This window comes from Diorhabda carinulata, chromosome 6 (genome assembly GCF_026250575.1).
Source record: "Diorhabda carinulata isolate Delta chromosome 6, icDioCari1.1, whole genome shotgun sequence".
Taxonomy (NCBI): Eukaryota; Metazoa; Arthropoda; class Insecta; order Coleoptera; family Chrysomelidae; genus Diorhabda; species Diorhabda carinulata.
The window spans coordinates 26,006,219-26,028,529 of NC_079465.1; the positions used below are offsets into that span (position 1 = coordinate 26,006,219).

The following is a 22,311-nucleotide window of genomic DNA, read 5'->3' on the forward strand; positions in this document are numbered from 1 at the left end:
AGAGGTCCTTTGCACCTCATAGATGGCGCCACACTTCAATATATACAATATATACAGTCTCTTATATTTGGATTTTATAGCTAACTATAGAAAAATGACAGTTCCTTCTACTACCTTTCTAAAAGATCGTTTTTCCAAGACAAATTTGTGCAATTATACAAACTATTGGTATGATTGAAAATGTTTCTTCCTATAGCACAGATGATAGACAAATAAAACCAAATATTTATAATTGAATGTATTATTTTTTATCGAAGCATTTCTTCCATTCTGATTTGAATGTATCAACCGTTTCTTCATGTGAAAAAAAACGTTGACAATTAATTTTTGATCTGCTCTGAGTATGTTCAATAATTAAAAATGTCAAAATTCATAATAGCAATGTCAGATTTGACATATGTCACATCAGTGTTGCCATATTTCAAAACTTGAGTAGAAACTCTTGTAACTTTTATCCTAAAACAAAACTTTTCAGCATTACACCAGTTTTTTGGAAGATTTTGATTGTTTTCATCAGTAAATTTCGAAAAAAGAATGGAAAGGGGATCAATGGTACTCATTTGGAATGATTTATATCTAATTTCGGAAACTTATGATAGATCTAATTCACATTCTAATGAATCTTAGTGATAATCATCACACTTATATACAGGGTGTTCTAAAAAAAACTTCTACAATAGGTAAAGAGTCGACAAATGGAACAGTGATTATTTTTCGTAAAAATATCCACCTGTACATTTTTTTGCAATAAAAACATTTTGTAATCTTAAAACCTTTCTTGACAAAAAAAATATTTTTATTATTAGGATGTCCTGCTTTCTTTTTACTTTAACTTTCATAGTTGTTCATATTAATTTATCCACAACTGATATTTTATTAGCGAGTTTTGTAGATTTAATATTCCGTCCTTGCTTTCACACAAGCAAAACTTCGTTGCGATTCTGGTGGCCATAATAATACACGTTAACTTCCGACCAAAAACTCCATGGAGTCTTTTCAAGGTTATTATGTGATATAATAAAAGTTTCTTGCACCTAAGCTACGTGGTACTTGAAGTGAAGTAGTGGGAAAACTCAACGGATGAAAATTTCAATCATTTCAGATCTGTACTTGACAACAGATGTTGCGAACAGCCTTTGTCGGTTGTAATGTTATACAAGAAAATGCAGAATAAAAATTCTATATTTCAAATTTAGTAGGTGATAGTTGCATTGTTTCACTAAAAAATTCGATAATCTTTCTTTCTTTATGAATTTAATGAAAATAAAGTCGATAAAAGTGACGATTTATTGATTATTTTTGATTTTCGTTATCGTTTTCTGTAATATTCAAAAGAGCGTCGTCATATTTCTGTCAAAATCTACATAATTTGACAGATAAATTAATTAAATTTTCATAGTTTCCTCTTCAAGATTGATCCTTTCTAGTTTTCAGCTATTATCACTGATTTTACTAAACACAATATATCCTGCTGTTTATTTGAACGTTTTGAAATTGGATTTCTTTTTGATTTGATGTCTTTTTTACAGATTTTTCTCTACAGCTTCACGTTAGTCCTTTCTAGTATTTTCGTCCCGTTTTCAACGTTCTTTTCCATTTGTTTTTCCATCTTTACTTATGTTTCTTCATATTTTATTAATTATTCAATCCTCTTCTCAAGATTGATCCTTATAAATTGTTTCCCACATTCATAGTCCTTTTTTCTCACGTATACTTATTTCTATTTATAGTTAATCTGACACTTTCTGTTATCTTCTTCTGATTGATCCTTTTCTGCTTCTTCCTCTTCCACTTATATTTTTTCCACAGTTTTACGTTAATCCCGGCTGTGTTTATTATCCTTTTTTCAATAGTCATTTTCAGTTGTTTTTTCTTTATCGTCCTCATTTTCAGAATTATCTTTATTAGCTGTTTTCCAGTTTTACTGTTCTTTCCCCATAGTTTCCTCATGGTCCTGACTGCTTATTTCATTACCTTTTCAAGAATGATCCTTTTAATTATTTTTTAGTATTTTCACAGATTTTCCTCTAAAGCTTAACGGTTATCCTGGCTATTTATTCCATCATCTTCTCAAGAATTATCCTTGTTAGCTGTCTTCTATTTCCACTAATTTTTTCCACTCCAGTTTCCGAACATTTTTACACATTTTTCTCTACAGTTTCCTGATATTCATCTGCAGTTCATTTTCACGGATTTTGCTCTACAGTTTCTCGATGGTCCTAACTTTTAATTGCATCATCTTGTTTAGAATTATCTTTCAGTTTTTTCTTTCATTTTCACAGATTTTCCTTCACATTTCTCGATGGTCCTGACTGAAAACTCTTTCACCTTGTTAAGAATCATTCTCTTTAGTTGATTACAATTTTCCATAAATTTTTCTTCACAGTTTCTCGTTAGTCCTGGTTATTTATGTCGTCCTCATTTCAAAGTTCATTTTTTCAGTTTTTCTTTTCATTTTCACAGATTTTCCTTCACGTTTCTCGATGGTCCTGACTGAAAACTCTTTCACCTTGTTAAGAATCATTCTATTTAGTTGATTACAATTTTCCATAAATTTTTCTTCACAATTTCTCGTTAGTCCTGGTTATTTGTGTCGTTCTCATTTCAAAGTTGATTTTTTCAGTTTTTTCTTTCATTTTCACTGATTTCCTTCACATTTCTCGATGGTCCTGACTGAAAACTCTTTCACCTTGTTAAGAATCATTCTCTTTAGTCGATTACAATTTTCCATAAATTTTTCTTCACAGTTTCTCGTTAGTCCTGGTTATTTGTGTCGTCCTCATTTCAAAGTTGATTTTTTCAGTTTTTTCTTTCATTTTCACTGATTTCCTCCACATTTCTCGATGGTCCTGACTGAAAACTCTTTCACCTTGTTAAGAATCAGTCTCTTTAGTTGATTACAATTTTCCATAAATTTTTCTTCACAGTTTCTCGTTAGTCCTGGTTATTTGTGTCGTTCTCATTTCAAAGTTGATTTTTTCAGTTTTTTCTTTCATTTTCACTGATTTCCTCCACATTTCTCGATGGTCCTGACTGAAAACTCTTTCACATTGTTAAGAATAATTCTCTTTAGTTGATTACAATTTTCCATACATTTTTCTTCACAGTTTCTCGTTAGTCCTGGTTATTTGTGTCGTCCTCATTTCAAAGTTGATTTTTTCAGTTTGTTAGCTTTATAGAAAGTGTTATTCTAAAATTTCGAAAATAATAAAAGTCACGTTACATTTAGTTGGTATCAAATGTGTTAAAGGTTTTAATTTCCATTTTCGACTGCTTCGGTAAACAAATACCTCTTAAAAGCGAATAAAAACGTACCTTTCTAAATACTATAAGGTTCTTTTCAAAATAATTTAATTGCTCCACAAAGGTAAACAAAATCCATTCGAGTAGAATTTAGATAAAGCTATGTTTCGGCTTCCACTTACCTCCCATTGCAGACGGCCCCTCAGGAGTGAAGTTCTCTCCGAGGTACGGCACGGTTCGCAAATTGTCTGGTTTATAAAACGAAAAACGAGAAATTCTATCATTGTTTTCACGTTTGAATTCGTAAATGATAAGCTGGAGGCTTCCGTTTGTAATTTAGATGATTTAAATGAAGTTTTATACGTTAAATTTAGGCCGTTGATGGAAAAATATGCCACAACCGAGACTTTAAGTTTCAACACAGCTGGTTTTTAACATATATTTATTTAAAAAAAATGTTTTTAATAAAAGTATGGTGATGGTAGGTAAACTTGCTAAGATCTTGTTTTTTTGATCACTAAAGAATTACTAACAGAAGGAGTATCGTTAAAAATAATTATTCCTGACTCGTATTTTTTAAATTGAAAAGTCATATTATATAAAGGTGCATCACGGAGGCCTTTTAGACCCATTACCTAGTGATTCCCTTCCATTTTTTGCTTTCGTTCTCCAGTCTTGAATTCCTCTGTCTCTTAGGTCCTCAATCACCGTTAAATACCAACTTTTTCTTGGTCTTTCTTGTTCTATCTCCATCATTTTTTTTGTTGCTATAAAATCTAGCATTCCCTGTACTTGATCCAGTCTCTGGATCTTCTGCTTCTCCAAATAGAGTTCTTATTTCATTCTTTGTCCTCTTCAGCCCTAAATCTCCCTCCTTTTCACCTCCTAGTATCCTTCTAAGTATGTTTCTTTCCCCATATATCAACTTCTCTTCTGTTCCTTTATTAATAATCCACGAATCAACTCCGTAGCTCACTATTCGTCTTGTTATTGTTATGCAAAGATGTTGCTCCACCTTTCTGGACCTAACCTAACTACCCCAAGATATACATAACTTTAAACTTCCTGTTTTAGTCCTGTGTTGGTCTGGAAACATTTTGTTTATTTGAGTATCATTTTCGTAAGACTTTTTTGGAATACTAAGATCGTTCATAATGCTGTACAAATGGTTTCTGTTTACAGAATCATTAGCAATCATATTAGAGCAAGGTAAATAGGAAAAGATGATTTTGATGCTTGAAGATACTGCTCCGCAGCCTTGCTAGTGCCTACCACAGACTAAAAAAAGATCTAACCTATCTTAATAACGAATTATTCAAATCCTGACTTACCAATAGACATATTCTTATGAAATTTTCCATCCAATCCTATCCATGGTTCTTCAAGAAAATAATCTTTCTCTATACAACTGCTCTAGCAGTAACTAGCAAAAAAAACTGACGCATCCCAAAACAAAGAGAAATCAAATAAGAGATATAGAAGAGGAAATTACTTAGGAAGATTTATGGAAATGAAGGACAAACCAGGAAATGAAAAAACGTATGATGAGCAAGAAATTAGCAAAATTATAAGATACAGAAGACTGGATTGGTTGGGATACTCAAGAAGAATGCCGAAACCAAGAACGGTAAAGAGAATAGCTAATCCTGAAGATAGCAGAAGCAAAATATTAATAATTTAATAAAATGAATGAAATTTAATAAAATTTTGTATCCAGGTTATCAATCAATGTTTCCATTAGTAGAAAATTCCCTTCTGAGTTCATTATATCAAATTTTTATTGTAACGCTTCAGTCCCCATCATGGTTCACGTCATACGATTTTTCTCCAGCAATACAATGAAAAATAATTTTATTGATATAATAAAACGATTCTTCGCATTCCTCCCAAATCCCCAGGCACTTTCTCAACTGTTTCTACCGCTGTATACTCATATCCTGCCAAGTAAAAGAATCCCTTTATTCAAGAAAATACTTTTTTTGGAAAAGAAAAAATTCCGTAGATATAAATGTCACTTTTAAGATATTCGCCCCAACCTACACCGTTAATTCATTGCGTTCCTTTTCCAAATTGTATCCTCTGGGCACATAGTTCATTTTCTTTACCATCTTTACTTTTTTTTACTTTTAATTCTACTCACGAATATGAAAAGAGCATCAGACTATTTTGAAGCCTGAGAAAATTCATGAATACTAGTTTTGAGATTATTCGAAAATATTTAATTTAGAAATAATGAATAAAATTGCTTCAAATAAAGTATACGACGGACGGTTCGAGATTCTATCAAACGAACACGTTTCATATTTGAATAAATGAATCTTAAATTTCTTATTTCTTAAACCTTTTGATATGATTTAGTGACATGAATCTTATATATGATAACGTCCTTAGATAGCTTATTTATAAATCGAACTGTAAATTGTCAGTTGTCACTAATAGATCCACAATCGAAACAACCATGTTCCAATAATGTAATTAAATATGACGGACTGTTCGAGATTCTATCGAACGAACGCGTTCCATATTTGAATATATGAATCTTAAATATGATAACGTCCTAAGACAGCTGATTCATAAATAGAACTGTCAATTGTCAGTTGTCACTCATAGATCTATAATCAAAACAACCATGTTCCAATAATATAATCAGATATTACGGGCTGTTCGAGATTCTATCAAACGAACGCGTTTAATATTTAAATAAATGAATCTTAAATATGGTGACTTTTTAAGACAGCTAACTTAAAAATCGAACTGCCAATTGTCAGTTGTCACACATAGATCTACAATAAAAACGACCATGTTCCAATAATGTAATCAGATATCACGAACTGTTTAAGATTATATCAAACGAACGCGTTTAATATTTAAATAAATGAATCTTAAATATGGTGACTTTTTAAGACAGCTAACTTAAAAATCGAACTGCCAATTGTCAGTTGTCACACATAGATCTACAATAAAAACGACCATGTTCCAATAATGTAATCAGATATCACGAACTGTTTAAGATTATATCAAACGAACGCGTTTCATATAGATATATGATATGATATAAGACATCATATTTCTATATCCCTTCGTCTATCCCTGCATCCAAGTATTGTTCGAAATAGTGCAGGAAAAGTCTTTTTATGTCAGTTCTTTCAGGATGCGCGATACTTTCTCTTTCACAGCTTCAACAGACTCAAATGTGATTCATTTTAATGCAGATTTGATTCAGCACACGTTATTACATTTTCTAATAAGTTTGAGTCATTTTTTTTAAAGTGTCAATACAGTAATCGCACGCAAATTTGGCCGACGATCACATTCGAACAAAATTACTGACTTTTTCGATATTTTTATCGGTTTCAGACGTGGAAAAGCCATCAGAACGTGAACCATCTTCAATATCTTCTCGGCCATCTTGTAAACGACAAAAATTCATCGCTTTACACTTGTTTCAATAAATTGTTTCACTCAGGCCACGGCTATATTGATTTGTCTACAGATATCGCATTCGAAACAGTAGGCTTTTGATTTATCAGCTTTCTATTTTTACCTATGACATCACCTTGTTATCAGCTTCGATTTTGTGATTAGAGAGATAAATATTGAAATATTTAATGTCAAAAAGCAAAATTAGAAAAAGATTTTGATATTCTTACTAAAATTGTGAGAGAGGCTGAAAAACCTATTATCAAGAAACTCAAGAGACTCATACGATGAAGAATATGATGAATTGTTGAAGGCTTCAGCTTAAACAACTGACAGTCGTTTACATTTGGCGCATGCGTACTTCTTCTACAGCAGCGCTGGTCTCTTTCTTAATAACTATGACAATTATAGTTCTTTTCAGTGTTTCGCACTATTAAATTTTACATTATATATATTATTTTTGATTTTATAGTTTCAATTTTTTTGTAATCATTTCATTTATTTTATCTTAATTGCTGCTGGAAACATTTAACATTTTTTATTTGAAAATGAAAAGACAGACAATGTTAACGAGTTTCTTGATTCATTTCTATTGAATTCTTTGTGCAATTTATAGCTCCATCGATCGGGAATATACTCGTAACTGAACAGATGTCGTCTTCACTCAGTTTGTCGTATACAGAGATGAACGAAAAGAACTAACAATGAGCTACATTCATTTTTTAGAAATTCTCTCGATTTTTCTAGACATCGAAGCATTTTATAAGTTTTCGTTGTCGATGCAAATTCAACCTTTGCTTCTCACAATATAAAGGGTGTCTCATAAATAATGTCGGCTTTCCATGTTCACTTTATTTGGACTCTATGGCTTTAACTCAACCTTCAGCAAGACCTTGACCACTGTTTTGGCAAAAAATTGCCGCACTGCATTTTCAACTTCTCCTCTAGAGTTTAAATTGAGGCGTAGGAGTTTTCACATTTGAAAATCAATGTCGTGGACGTTATCAACCGGCTTGTCATGCTCAGAATGAGCCCTGCTCAATACTCCATGCGTCCTTCACGTGCTCTCATGATCACAGTAACATAATTGATCATCTTTATCGACAGACCATTGCGGCGATGCCAAATGGGATGAAATTAACAAGAAGTGGATGAAAATGCTATCAAGAATGATTTAAACCGATTGTTTATTGGTTTTATAGAAATATGGTACCAACTTAAGAACTTTATCATCAAAAATATTGTTTTCGTAACGATTTTATAAATCAATTCTACAATTTAAAAAAAAATATTTTTGTTTTCTATTGTTCAATTATCGAATGTCAATATTCCTCTTCATACCAACTTTGATCATTAATTCATAAATATGAAGTTGTTTTATGTACGAAGCGTAGCTAATTCATAAACTTGGAAGTTTCCCATTCAAAAGAGCGACAATGATGAATGCTCTTTCCGGATTTAAGAACTGTTGATAAGCAAATAATACCAAACTTGAAGTTTCAGTAGAAGTTGTAATGAACGTTGACAGTTCCCGAAAGCTTTTGTGATTGTTCAAAATAATTTTGGATAATCACTTCCAAAAACAATAGATATAGAAAAAAAAACGCAGAAAAAGATACTGCTATAGATAGTTTGAAGGAAATACTTCGTAGAAGTTTTCGATTGGAAAAGTAAATAGGGAAAATGAACTTGAAAATATGATGCTAATAAATTATAAGAACAAGTACAACAAACTTTTCATGTATACACTATTGGAGTTGAACACAAACTTATGGTTCATGATATTTTAGATAGTTCAAACAGTTCTAATAACGAGGAGATTGGAACAGGATTCACAGCTCCTCAAGCACTGCATTTGATTAACCGATTGGTGCGTAATTATCTCATTTGGATTTAGAAAAAGACATTAAAGTCTTGTTGAGACTCTATATTGATTTCTTGAAGACAAATCTAAAGGCTTCAGCAAACACCAATGGTTAATCTGTGCAGATTTGAAGGTATTTGCTTGGACCAACAAGAACTGCTTATGTTCCTGGACCTAGAGCTAACGAAGTGCTGCACTTCGTTCGTTTACATTCAAGCAATCGAAACATCCTGTTCATAATTCACCAATCACGTTGTAAGGACGATGATGTGATCGTTTGGCGAACGATCAGATAAGATCAGTTAGACAGAGTATGTCAAGTTTGGTCGCTACAAAGATAAGGGAAACAAGAAAAGCAATTTATCAAATGACATTCTAATAACATTATTTTAATTGAAATTCTTCGAAGTATTTGACAGTTTTCATCTATTTACACGAATAATTTGGAAAGACACATTTTAATACATGAATCTAAGACAACTATCTTATAAATCGATCTGTCAATTGTCAGTTGTCACTCATAGATCTACAATCGAAACAACCATGTTCCAATAATGTAATTAAATATGACGGACTGTTCGAGATTATATGAAACGAACGCGTTTCATATTTGAATACACAAATCTTGAATATGATAACATCCTAAGACAGCTGATTTATAAATAGAACTATCAATTGTCAGTTGTCACTCATAGATCTACTATCGAAACAACCATGTTCCAATAATGTAATTAAATATGACGGACTGTTCGAGATTATATCAAACGAAAGCGTTTAATATTTGAATACACAAATCTTGAATATGATAACATCCTAAGACAGCTGATTTATAAATAGAACTGTCAATTGTCAGTTGTCACTCATAGATCTACTATCGAAACAACCATGTTCCAATAATGTAATTAAATATGACGGACTGTTCGAGATTATATCAAACGAACGCATTTCATATTTGAATACACAAATCTTGAATATGATAACATCCTAAGACAGCTGATTTATAAATAGAACTGTCAATTGTCAGTTGTCACTCATAGATCTACAATCGAAACAACCATGTTCCAATAATGTAATTAAATATGACGGACTGTTCGAGATTATATGAAACGAACGCGTTTCATATTTGAATACACAAATCTTGAATATGATAACATCCTAAGACAGCTGATTTATAAATAGAACTGTCAATTGTCAGTTGTCACTCATAGATCTACAATCGAAACAACCATGTTCCAATAATGTAATTAAATATGACGGACTGTTCGAGATTATATCAAACGAACGCGTTTCATATTTGAATACACAAATCTTGAATATGATAACATCCTAAGACAGCTGATTTATAAATAGAACTGTCAATTGTCAGTTGTCACTCATAGATCTACTATCGAAACAACCATGTCCCAATAATGTAATTAAATATGACGGACTGTTCGAGATTATATGAAACGAACGCGTTTCATATTTGAATACACAAATCTTGAATATGATAACATCCTAAGACAGCTGATTTATAAATAGAACTGTCAATTGTCAGTTGTCACTCATAGATCTACTATCGAAACATCCATGTTCCAATAATGTAATTAAATATGACGGACTGTTCGAGATTATATCAAACGAACGCGTTTCATATTTGAATACACAAATCTTGAATATGATAACATCCTAAGACAGCTGATTTATAAATAGAACTGTCAATTGTCAGTTGTCACTCATAGATCTACTATCGAAACAACCATGTTCCAATAATGTAATTAAATATGACGGACTGTTCGAGATTATATCAAACGAACGCGTTACATATTTGAATACACAAATCTTGAATATGATAACATCCTAAGACAGCTGATTTATAAATAGTACTGTCAATTGTCAGTTGTCACTCATAGATCTACTATCGAAACAACCATGTTCCAATAATGTAATTAAATATGACGGACTGTTCGAGATTATATCAAACGAACGCGTTTCATATTTGAATACACAAATCTTGAATATGATAACATCCTAAGACAGCTGATTTATAAATAGAACTGTCAATTGTCAGTTGTCACTCATAGATCTACTATCGAAACAACCATGTTCCAATAATGTAATTAAATATGACGGACTGTTCGAGATTATATGAAACGAACGCGTTTCATATTTGAATACACAAATCTTGAATATGATAACATCCTAAGACAGCTGATTTATAAATAGAACTGTCAATTGTCAGTTGTCACTCATAGATCTACAATCGAAACAACCATGTTCCAATAATGTAATTAAATATGACGGACTGTTCGAGATTATATCAAACGAACGCGTTTCATATTTGAATACACAAATCTTGAATATGATAACATCCTAAGACAGCTGATTTATAAATAGAACTGTCAATTGTCAGTTGTCACTCATAGATCTACTATCGAAACAACCATGTTCCAATAATGTAATTAAATATGACGGACTGTTCGAGATTATATGAAACGAACGCGTTTCATATTTGAATACACAAATCTTGAATATGATAACATCCTAAGACAGCTGATTTATAAATAGAACTGTCAATTGTCAGTTGTCACTCATAGATCTACTATCGAAACAACCATGTTCCAATAATGTAATTAAATATGACGGACTGTTCGAGATTATATCAAACGAACGCGTTTCATATTTGAATACACAAATCTTGAATATGATAACATCCTAAGACAGCTGATTTATAAATAGAACTGTCAATTGTCAGTTGTCACTCATAGATCTACAATCGAAACAACCATGTTCCAATAATGTAATTAAATATGACGGACTGTTCGAGATTATATCAAACGAACGCGTTTCATATTTGAATACACAAATCTTGAATATGATAACATCCTAAGACAGCTGATTTATAAATAGAACTGTCAATTGTCAGTTGTCACTCATAGATCTACTATCGAAACAACCATGTTCCAATAATGTAATTAAATATGACGGACTGTTCGAGATTATATGAAACGAACGCGTTTCATATTTGAATACACAAATCTTGAATATGATAACATCCTAAGACAGCTGATTTATAAATAGAACTGTCAATTGTCAGTTGTCACTCATAGATCTACTATCGAAACAACCATGTTCCAATAATGTAATTAAATATGACGGACTGTTCGAGATTATATCAAACGAACGCGTTTCATATTTGAATACACAAATCTTGAATATGATAACATCCTAAGACAGCTGATTTATAAATAGAACTGTCAATTGTCAGTTGTCACTCATAGATCTACTATCGAAACAACCATGTTCCAATAATGTAATTAAATATGACGGACTGTTCGAGATTATATCAAACGAACGCGTTACATATTTGAATACACAAATCTTGAATATGATAACATCCTAAGACAGCTGATTTATAAATAGAACTGTCAATTGTCAGTTGTCACTCATAGATCTACTATCGAAACAACCATGTTCCAATAATGTAATTAAATATGACGGACTGTTCGAGATTATATCAAACGAACGCGTTTCATATTTGAATACACAAATCTTGAATATGATAACATCCTAAGACAGCTGATTTATAAATAGAACTGTCAATTGTCAGTTGTCACTCATAGATCTACTATCGAAACAACCATGTTCCAATAATGTAATTAAATATGACGGACTGTTCGAGATTATATGAAACGAACGCGTTTCATATTTGAATACACAAATCTTGAATATGATAACATCCTAAGACAGCTGATTTATAAATAGAACTGTCAATTGTCAGTTGTCACTCATAGATCTACTATCGAAACAACCATGTTCCAATAATGTAATTAAATATGACGGACTGTTCGAGATTATATCAAACGAACGCGTTTCATATTTGAATACACAAATCTTGAATATGATAACATTCTAAGACAGCTGATTTATAAATAGAACTGTCAATTGTCAGTTGTCACTCATAGATCTACTATCGAAACAACCATGTTCCAATAATGTAATTAAATATGACGGACTGTTCGAGATTATATCAAACGAACGCGTTTCATATTGTATGAATTGTGTGTTCATTTTTACACAAAATTTGCAATCTTGATGATGGATTAGACTCTCATTTGTTCCTCTGTCACCCAAAAAATGGTTGTTTACTATCTCTGGCAAATACAATTCACTTGTTTCTTGGGTTATCCCCTACGGAATATTTTTTCTTATTTGTTGAATATAATAATCAAGGGGGAAGCTGGCATCTGTATATATGAGTGTCATTTAAACCGAAGAACAATTCCATCTAGTTTCCACGAATTTTAGCTCAACGAATATCTAAAGTAATAAATCATAATCAGCGTGGAAATGGGACCTACTTCTCGTAGTATATTTGATGCTTGTTTACAATAGATTTAACATAATTTGGATTATTCTTCGTCAAGATTGATTTCACAAATCTCAATTTCATAAATAGATAAGGTAAAGTTATTGTATATGAAGGAGAATGAACTAAAAGTAGTACAGTAATAGGTTATCATCAATTTAGTATCATTATTTTGTTAAGGATGGCCTTTTTGAACCATGGGGCTTAAATCCCAAAATTTTGCCAAGCATTCTTCAGCAGTTTCTAAGAGATCCACAATACGACTGATGCGTGCGTGGATGATTTGTAGAACCAAGATGATGTATAGATTCATCCAACCATGAGATTTTAGGCCCCGCTTTTTGCAAAACAATCTTTTGTAAGCCTAAAGTGGTAGTTGTTATCTGCACCTCTTGTTGCTTTTCCAGATGAGTTTTTTATCTGTGGATGATTTTTGGGAAAAAATAGAGTAGATTCATCTAACCAAGAGGTTTCAGACTTCACGTTTTGTCAAGAATTCTTCGACAAGCCAAAAAAAATGCAGATGTTGCTCTTATCCAATAGTTTTCCAAATATTTCAACATTTATTTGAATTGTTCTTCTGTAAACTGTTGCCCTCCATCTAGCAGAATTCTAATCACTTATGGAAAGTTTCTCTTTCATCAAACCGCCCTCGTACTTTATGTTACTGATAAACACTATCAAGATCGATACTGTTTCAATTCCATTCCGTGGCGTGTGTATTATACTTTAAAGTAATTAAAGGCTACAGATACAGTGAGTAATTGATAAAGGAAGACATCGTTATCATTTATCAACGGTTTTTATTCACTTAAAAAAATTCACGTTAACTGAATTAATAAATACTTCAGTATACCAATACCTTAATGACTTTTACCTTACATTCTTGCATAAAACATTTTTAGAATTTGAAAATACATTTAATAAATACGAATTCTAAGTCTAATAATGTATAAATTGTAATGTATGAGGAATTTCTATTTATATTTAATATACGAGTGCCATTTTTTATTCAACCTCCAATCGTTAAGTGCAGACGCGTTGTTGACATTCAGGTATCAGTCGGCGTTGTGCTACAGTCACGTAAACATGTCCGACATTATTGATGCTTTCTCCAAGTGTGAATTGCGAAGTGTGATTCGTTTTCTACAGACTGAAGGCCATGGTGTCGAAAGTTTAAAGATGGCCGTAATGATGGAGAGGTCCAAGGACGCAAATCTGTCGTTTCAGATGATCTGGTTCAACAATTTGACAGTACGGTTAAATAAAACAGCAGATTCGCCGTTTGTCTACGGCATTTCCAGAAGTTTCAAGGTCTATTTTGTCACTGAACGGTTAGGCTGGCTACATTCTTTGAAGAGGGTATTGAAAAGCTTGTCCACAGATATGATAAATTTGACAATTTCTTCGATGATTATGTCGAAAAGTAACCGAAATCTTTTGATAATAAAATTATTGTTTTATATGAGCTTGTCTTCTATTTATTGCCTATCGGAGGCTGCAAAAAAACGGCCTTTGTGTATGTCCCAAAGGCTTAAGCGCAAAATATTAAGCCATGTATTTGTATCTTTAATAAAACTCATTTGCCATAATCAACGAGTAACTAATAACTAACTAAAACAATAACTCAAACTAATTGTAGTAATTTTATTTCAAAAGTTATTCTTTCTATTAGTCTAACCTAACCTAACCCACTGGATGTTAAAATCAGCATTCAATTCAGCAGTTCTTTAACAAGAAAAGGATTTAGTTGCCGCTTAAATTGGAAAAACTGAATGCTGTGTATCCAAAACTACTTCAAAAGATCAAGAAGATCAAATTTTGCATACTTCTTGTGAGAGTGGGACTTTGGACCATTGGGAGATCATTCAAACCGATCTAGAAACTTGCTTCTACATCCTCATGGGACATTTTTCACCATAACCATTCTCATTTTTTAATTATGATCATCTTTATTATTTTCAAATCGAAACATTCCAAAAACGGTATGGAGTTTTACCAAAACTTGGTGTTCTAATTAATGAATCTAACCTTAAAATCGTTATATTACATATTGTTTACTAAGAACCATAGAACTAGCGCCCTCTATGAGTGGGTGATGCATAAAAACAAATTCATAGGATATTTCAGTTTCCAAAATATGTTCGAATAAAATTTCATTGCAATGTTGCCAGTAGTTTCAACAAAATCGTGTAAGATCTTGAATATGAACTTTTTTTTTATTATTTTTGAGTTTTTTTGATATCCCAGAAACAGGGCACCCTCTTCCTTGAAACACACTGTATTAAAATGACATGATGAAATGTTCTTCTCTCTTCTCAGTCCTTTTTATATGTTTTTTTTGATATTTGATTTTCTATGAAAATAAACCTCTTAATGTATCAACGAAGAAAATTGTTTTTCTGGTTCAGTTATTATTTTTCTTTTCGTACAGATCTAATTCCACATAAACGAATTTTTCACCCAAAAATATTGCGTTAAGAGGAAAAGCAGCATATTAGCTAATGAAAGCTCTCCAACCACAATTCATGTATTATAAAAGGTCACGTATAACCTCGAAATTGCCATAAAACATTTACCCCTCTTTCGTGATTATTATTTTCACCGATCAACCTTTTACCTACCTCCTGTTAAATTACCTCGTGTTTTTCGATGTTAACTGAGACCGCAGTAAATTTTTTCTCTCTGGTTTATTTCATTATTTAACTTATTAGGGTTACACCGAAAGAGAAAACTTAACAAGCAAGAAAAACCTCACGCGACCTCTTGATTACACTTTTTCGTCCGTGGTAACATCAGATACATTCATCAAATCGACAATTTGAAAATTAACTTTTTATACATACAAACAATATGAAGCTTTTATAGTACGCATTTCTTTTGTATAACATTAGATGGCGCATACGTTTGAAAGGTTTGTTGTCAAAGGTCATATTGTATTTGGTACAACAAGGCTCTTCCGCAGGACTTTACAAGGCGTATACAAGTTCAGTTCCGCTTGTGATATAGATATAGCTTGATCTGTTTATCTAGAGGGTTCAAATCATATCCTACTTTTGAAAAAAGAACTTAGAATTGATCAGATTATGACGCAAAATCAAAATAACAGTCAAATTATTGAGGGTTTCATTGTCACTACGTCCAAAGCAATGTGGTCAATACAAATTGAACATCTGTACTAAGCTTGTTTGATATCAAGGTTGTAGTTCAAACAAAGCTTGCTTTCCCTTTTATTTGGAAGCATTAAGAAGAAGTACAACAAAAAATATCAGTTTTTGGCTCAAATAAAAACGGTGACGCTGCTCCATGCTTCTAGCTCACCGGACTTGGTTCCGTGTAACTTTAATGGCACTGTGTGAGTCGTACTGTCATAATTTATGAATTATGTGAGTCTTAGAGTAGAATTATCTCTTCGTTGTTCATCATCATCATTCAGCAGAACACGTCCACAGCTGGACATAAGCCTTTCTTCGTCCATCTATTATCTGACAACCTTGCGTCAAGGCCAAGTTAGTTCCATTTCAAATGTGTGACTTTTCCGGATTTTCTTTCGTAATTCCAATCCAAGCATGGACCTCTTCATAACTAATTATTTCCACAGTTATTTGTGTCAATGTAAGTTTTTCCAGACTTCCAACACTTGGAAGACTCATTTTCCAAACACCTCTCGCTTGAGACATGTCAGTATATCTGACTTGAGTGCACGTCTCAGCCTTCAAAATGATGGGTCAAGTTAGTCCTATCTTTTTCGATATCTTTTCTTTTACTTACATTGGGAAGCTGAATCTGAGATCAGATTCCAGATGGTCTAGTTCGGTCTTTCCAAACATATGAAATCTTTATTATCAATCCCAAAACATACTTTTTTCGAGCTATTACGAATAAGACAAGGCTCAATCTAATTTTCCACACTTGTTGTAAGCCTTAACTGGAATGACCTTCAGTAGATTAAGCGAATAAGTTTTTATCAATCCATTAGACTCATAGTGCAATCCCTGAAGCGGTTTCTGAAATCCCAAGTAAGAAACAAGTCACGGAGAGGTAAATCTAGCATATACTGTGGCTGAGTGTTAATTCTTGGGTTGCATATGGACAACAAATCAGATAGAATCATGCTGGAATGGAACGTTCATTATCGTGATGAAAAATGCATGAATTGTGTGTCCACAAATAATTTACGATGAAATATACTTCTCAAAACGGCCAAGTAACACTTCTAATTGACCGTTTGGCCCTCTCAAACGACTTCATAGTGAACCACACCAAGGTATCGAAGGGAACGATGCTTAGCACTTTGATTTTCTATTGACATCGACCTAGTTCGATGGTGGATTGATTTTGAAGCGTGATCCGCTAGATTGTTGAACAAATTCGCGTAAACACAGTAATGATGCGTTTGATGAACATCATCAGCTAAGTTGTTAAGTATCTTTGTCTTGTGTTGCAAGACACGCTCTATACACAAAACATTAATCAGAATATGCAGAATATTCATAAGTAGTATTTCTATGTTTTTTTTTCACTCAAATATGTTGAATTTTGTTCCTGAAAAAGTGTTTTTGAGGGGAGTTCTTCTTCATCACTTTAATATGAAGAAAAATGCTGCCGAAAGTCATCGAGTTTTTGGTGGAAGTTTATGGTGAACAAGCTCTAGCTGGGCGAACGTGCCAAAAGTGGTTTGCACGATTTAAAAGTGGTGATTTTGGCTTGGAAGACGATGAACGGTCTGGGCAGGTAAAAAAGTTTGAAGATGAAGAAGTGGAAGCATTACTCGATGAAGATTGTTGCCAAACACAAGAAGAACTTAGCAGAATCTTTGGATGTCGCTCAAGCAGCCATTTCAAAACGTTCAAAAGCAGCTGGATATTTTCAAAACCAAGGAAATTGGGTTCCACATGAACTCAAGCCGAGAGACGACGAAAGGCGGTTTTGTATGTCTGAAATGCTGCTGGAACTTCATATCTGCATCGGATTGTTGCTGGTGATGAAACATGCATCAATTACGACAACCCCAAGCGCAAAAAATCATATGTTAAATCCGGCCAACCAGCCAATTCAACGGCAAAGCCGAATATCCATGGCGCGAAGGTAATGGTGGGATCAAAAGGGCGTGCTGTATTATAATCTGCTAAATCCAGGTGAAACCATCAATGGAGAATACAATTAATCTGTTTGAAGAGAGCAGTAGCCGGAAAACGCCCGGAATCTGCGACCAGACACGAGGCTATAATTTTCCATCATGACAACGCTCGGCCTCACGTTGCTATTCCGGATAAGAACTATTTGGAAAACAATGGATGGGAAGTTTTACCTCATCCGCCTTATAGCCCAGACCTTCCCCCTTCTGACTACCATTTGTTCCAGTCGAAGCAAAACGCCCTCACTGGAAAACGGTTTACATCAGAGCAAGATATCAAAAATTGGCTTGATTTATTCTTGGATGCCAAACCGGCGCAGTTCTTTTGGGATGGGACAAATTGCCAGAAAGATGGAAAAAGATCATAGCTTTAGATTAGCAATATTATTGTACATGTTTTTCTTAAATAAACGTTCAAATTTTGGAAAAAACCGCACGAAGAATTCAAATTTTTGATCCAATGGATACTCTTGAAGGATATTCTTTTATCATACTTACTTGATTTGTTTGTTATTATAATTCGCTCGGATTTTCTCTGGAATCTTTGGTTTATCCAATCACTTCACACTAAATGAAATAAATGCACAACGTAGACCGAAACTGATTTATGAATCTGTGAAAATACAGTTCCATTTCCATTTCCTATTCTTCTTTTCTCAGAAACGCGATGATTGATGTGTGAGTGCTTATGGAAACAATGCTCATCCAGATGTAATATATTCCATCCTATTGTGGGAAACTTCCATTATCGTAACCCTAGAAAAAGCTATAATACTAGCAAATGTACGATAAATGGAAACGTAGAAATCGTTTCGTAATATCGAAATTAGTTTAGCAGTTTTTCCTGCTATTGTTTCTTTTTACAAACATGATAAAGCAAAAAGTTATTGTGATTCGAATTTGAGGAAAATTTAAATTCGTACGAAATATCCGATCCATTACCAAGAAGAAAAAACAGCAAAGCTGTCGATTCATAAATATACTAACGGAACATCTTCATTACTTTAGCCGTTTCCTGAGAGAATTCGATTGCATTATCAGTTGCACCTGATGTTATTATTAATGCATTCCATTAGATACACTCGCATTCAGAACTTATTACATGAGTTTGGCCATAAATAAAGTCCGTATATACAAACGAGGTACATACTTTTTCATGTCAAACAGTAATAGGGTTCGATCCAACGGGATCTCTTGCAAAACGAATGCTAATAAATGGAATTTGAATTGATATTTCCGGATGCAAAAGTAATACCATTTTCTAGGGGGTGGGCACATTGTACTCAGCCCATTACTCAGCCCAACCGTAAAACAAATAACTCACTGGAATGGAAGAGCCATAGGAAATAGCTCAAGCTGATGATTCAGCTCTTATCGCTAAAGTTGAAAGAGCTATGAACGAATACTTAAGCTCTTCAAAATTAAGATTAATGACGACAAAACAAAGACGATGGTTATGAGTAACGACGGAAAAGTACATGAAATATACCTGAATTGAAGTTGAATAAGTTGCAAGAAATAAAGGAGACGATAGGAATAGCAAGAAGACTCAAAAGTACCTTTTTGGCAAAGAAATCGATGTGAAAAGAAATGAAAACACTACTTCTTGGGAATTCACTTCGATAGTCACATTCAGGATGAAAACAAATACCACAAAGCAAAGACAAACAAACAAGATATAGAGCATGGAGGTGAGATATCTAAGGAAGAAAAAAGAATTAAGAAATGTACCGGATTTGACCAAGAGATGGCGGTAGTTGCTTGTATTAGAAAGATCGTAATCTATATGTTGCAAGTTTGAAGACACCACGTTGTTTAGTATTTGTTTGGCAGCCATTTCTATTTGTAAACATTGGCCATCGTTATGTGATATAATACTATTATTTGAAATGCCTTAGCCCAACTAATATAGAAGATGAACTAGATTCTACTCTGAATGAACCTGCTCCTTCGTTTTTAACAGTAAAATATTGAGTTTAAACGAGACTGTATGATTTGCGAAGACCAGCAACGCAATGATCGACCAAATGAAGTGACGACTCCAGAAATGTTGAAGAAAATCCACTAGATGATCGTCGACTGAAAGTGCGTGAGCTAGCAGATATAGTAGACTGAAAATTTAGACATGAGAAAGCTGTGCGTCAGATGGGTGTCGTGTTTGCTCGTAATAGAACAAAAACAGCGTCATGTAGATGTTTCCATCGAGTGTTTCGCAGAAATAAAACAGAATTTGTTGCTGTTTCATAACCTTGTAGAATCAGAACAATGTATTAAAAAGGGAGAACCTACTCCGAAGAATGACGAAGAAGACCGTTCCATCTGCTACCTCCAGCACCCTATTCGCTAGATTTAACTCCCTCGGATTATTTTCTATCCCAGATTCGGTGGTCACAAATTTTCAAACAATAAATCAACAGTTAATGACTATTTTTAGTAGCTTGACGAGTGTATGGAGCTAAAAGTATGTTAAGTTGAAAAATAAATATATTTTTGTGTTTTGTCTAAGCTTTTCTACGTCTACTAACCGAAATAACTCGACTTTACACTTTTGTAAATACAAAATTTTCCATCTTCTTATCTCAGACATAAGACGATACAATCAAGTCAACTATTCAGTTTTTCATTAGAGAAAACTAATATTCCAAGAATACGAAAGCAAACAGTTTGAAAAACATTTTAATTATACAAGTTAGGGCATAGTTGAGAATACATCGGCATCAGATTTCAGTTTGTTGCAACTGAACTTTCTAATAATGCTGGTTTAGCAACTGATTTCGATGCTTAAAGCTTCTCACCACATCCTAATGAGATAAATTTGATACATTTATGGTTGAATTTGAAAGCTTCGGTTATAAAGAGACTCCACAAATTCCAAAATTGAAGCAGTATCGTCGATAAACAAAATTCATTATATTAAGAATCACATTCAGTTTGATTCGCGTTAAAAACGTGCTTTTTCATTTCGTTTTTAACTATAAATTACTTGTTGTTATATATTTTTAATCTATGGAGGTTTATATTAAGTCAACGCCATATATATAACGTTTTTCAAAAGATCCAAGACGATTTATACATAAGTATTCGAAAGCTGGGAATATATAAGAGTTAGTACACTTTGGTTTTTAATTTTGCCACAATCCCACTACAAAAACGCTTTTTTATATATATAGTAGTCTTTGCTGACTTATTAGAACAAAATATATTGGAGATTGCAAAAAATTTTTGGAAAACTCTTTATCAAATTTTAAATCCAAGCTTTCGGGAAGTGCTCTGCCCATTATTAGGGAAAGTTTGATTTGAGGACGAATTTCTAGGTATTATCTTAACGGAGTAAGCCTTAAAGTTTATGAAATAAGATCCAAATTGAATATGTATGTTGTTATTTTGTAAATTTATTGGATTTAACAGAATCTGTCACATACATACCTAATAAAGAAACAAAAAAGATTTTTCCATTCTCAATTGTAATTTACAACATAGTCTATGTATTTTATTCTAAAAATAGGCGCGAAAACTCGTGTCTGATAAAAACCTCTATCGTGTAAGTAAAATTTTGAGGTTAGGACACAAAAAAAACTTGTTGGTCCAATTAGGAACGCAATTCGTTGACTTTTGGCTATGGCGATGAAGTGCATTTCGGTAATTTGTAGAAAAAAGCTGTCAATGTTGAATCAAGGACAAAATATTCAATCTCAAATTGAAATTTGATGAAAATTATGAGACCCAAGATTTTTTTAACAAAATTGATGTCTCGGGAATTCCTCCGAGATTTTATGATGAAAAATAACTTAATTATATATAACTGATGTTTTTTTTTTCTATTAATTCCAGTTCCACCCGATATTTTGAACGAAGACACGAGCGGGGATATGTCAATATCTGAAGGCGATAACACAACGTTAATATGCAAAGCAGCTGGACATCCTACTCCTCGGATAACATGGAGAAGAGAAGATGGCCATCCAATCCTCATAAGAAAGAATCTGAGAGAATATTTCAAAAGTAAGAATTACTGAATTTATATTTATATAAACTAACACCAATCAAACAACGCTAGTTGAAAATTTTAGTCAAAATTTGATAAACCGACTCTGGACCAAATAACATTAATTTCTGCCCGTATTATCTTATCAGTCTATTCCATAAACACACTTTTCCTATTTTAGAAAGATCACTGAACATCTACACTATCCACTTAGCAACATTGAGCACGATCTTTATCCACCTACTCCACGTTCAGAGTTATATCAAAGCTCGATACAGTACAAAACGAAAAACATGCATAATCATTTACCAATT

General features: G+C 33.0%; 1 protein-coding gene across 2 annotated transcripts in view; it reads left to right on the forward strand.

The window, feature by feature from the left end:
* LOC130895955 (lachesin) overlaps positions 1-22,311 on the forward strand; it is a 275,648-nt gene that overhangs the window by 207,680 nt on the left and 45,657 nt on the right. For both annotated transcript variants that reach the window (XM_057803642.1, XM_057803643.1), the window contains exon 4: positions 21,844-22,014. In XM_057803642.1, coding sequence (XP_057659625.1) covers positions 21,844-22,014 — 171 coding nt within the window. The remainder of the gene's footprint in view (positions 1-21,843; positions 22,015-22,311) is intronic.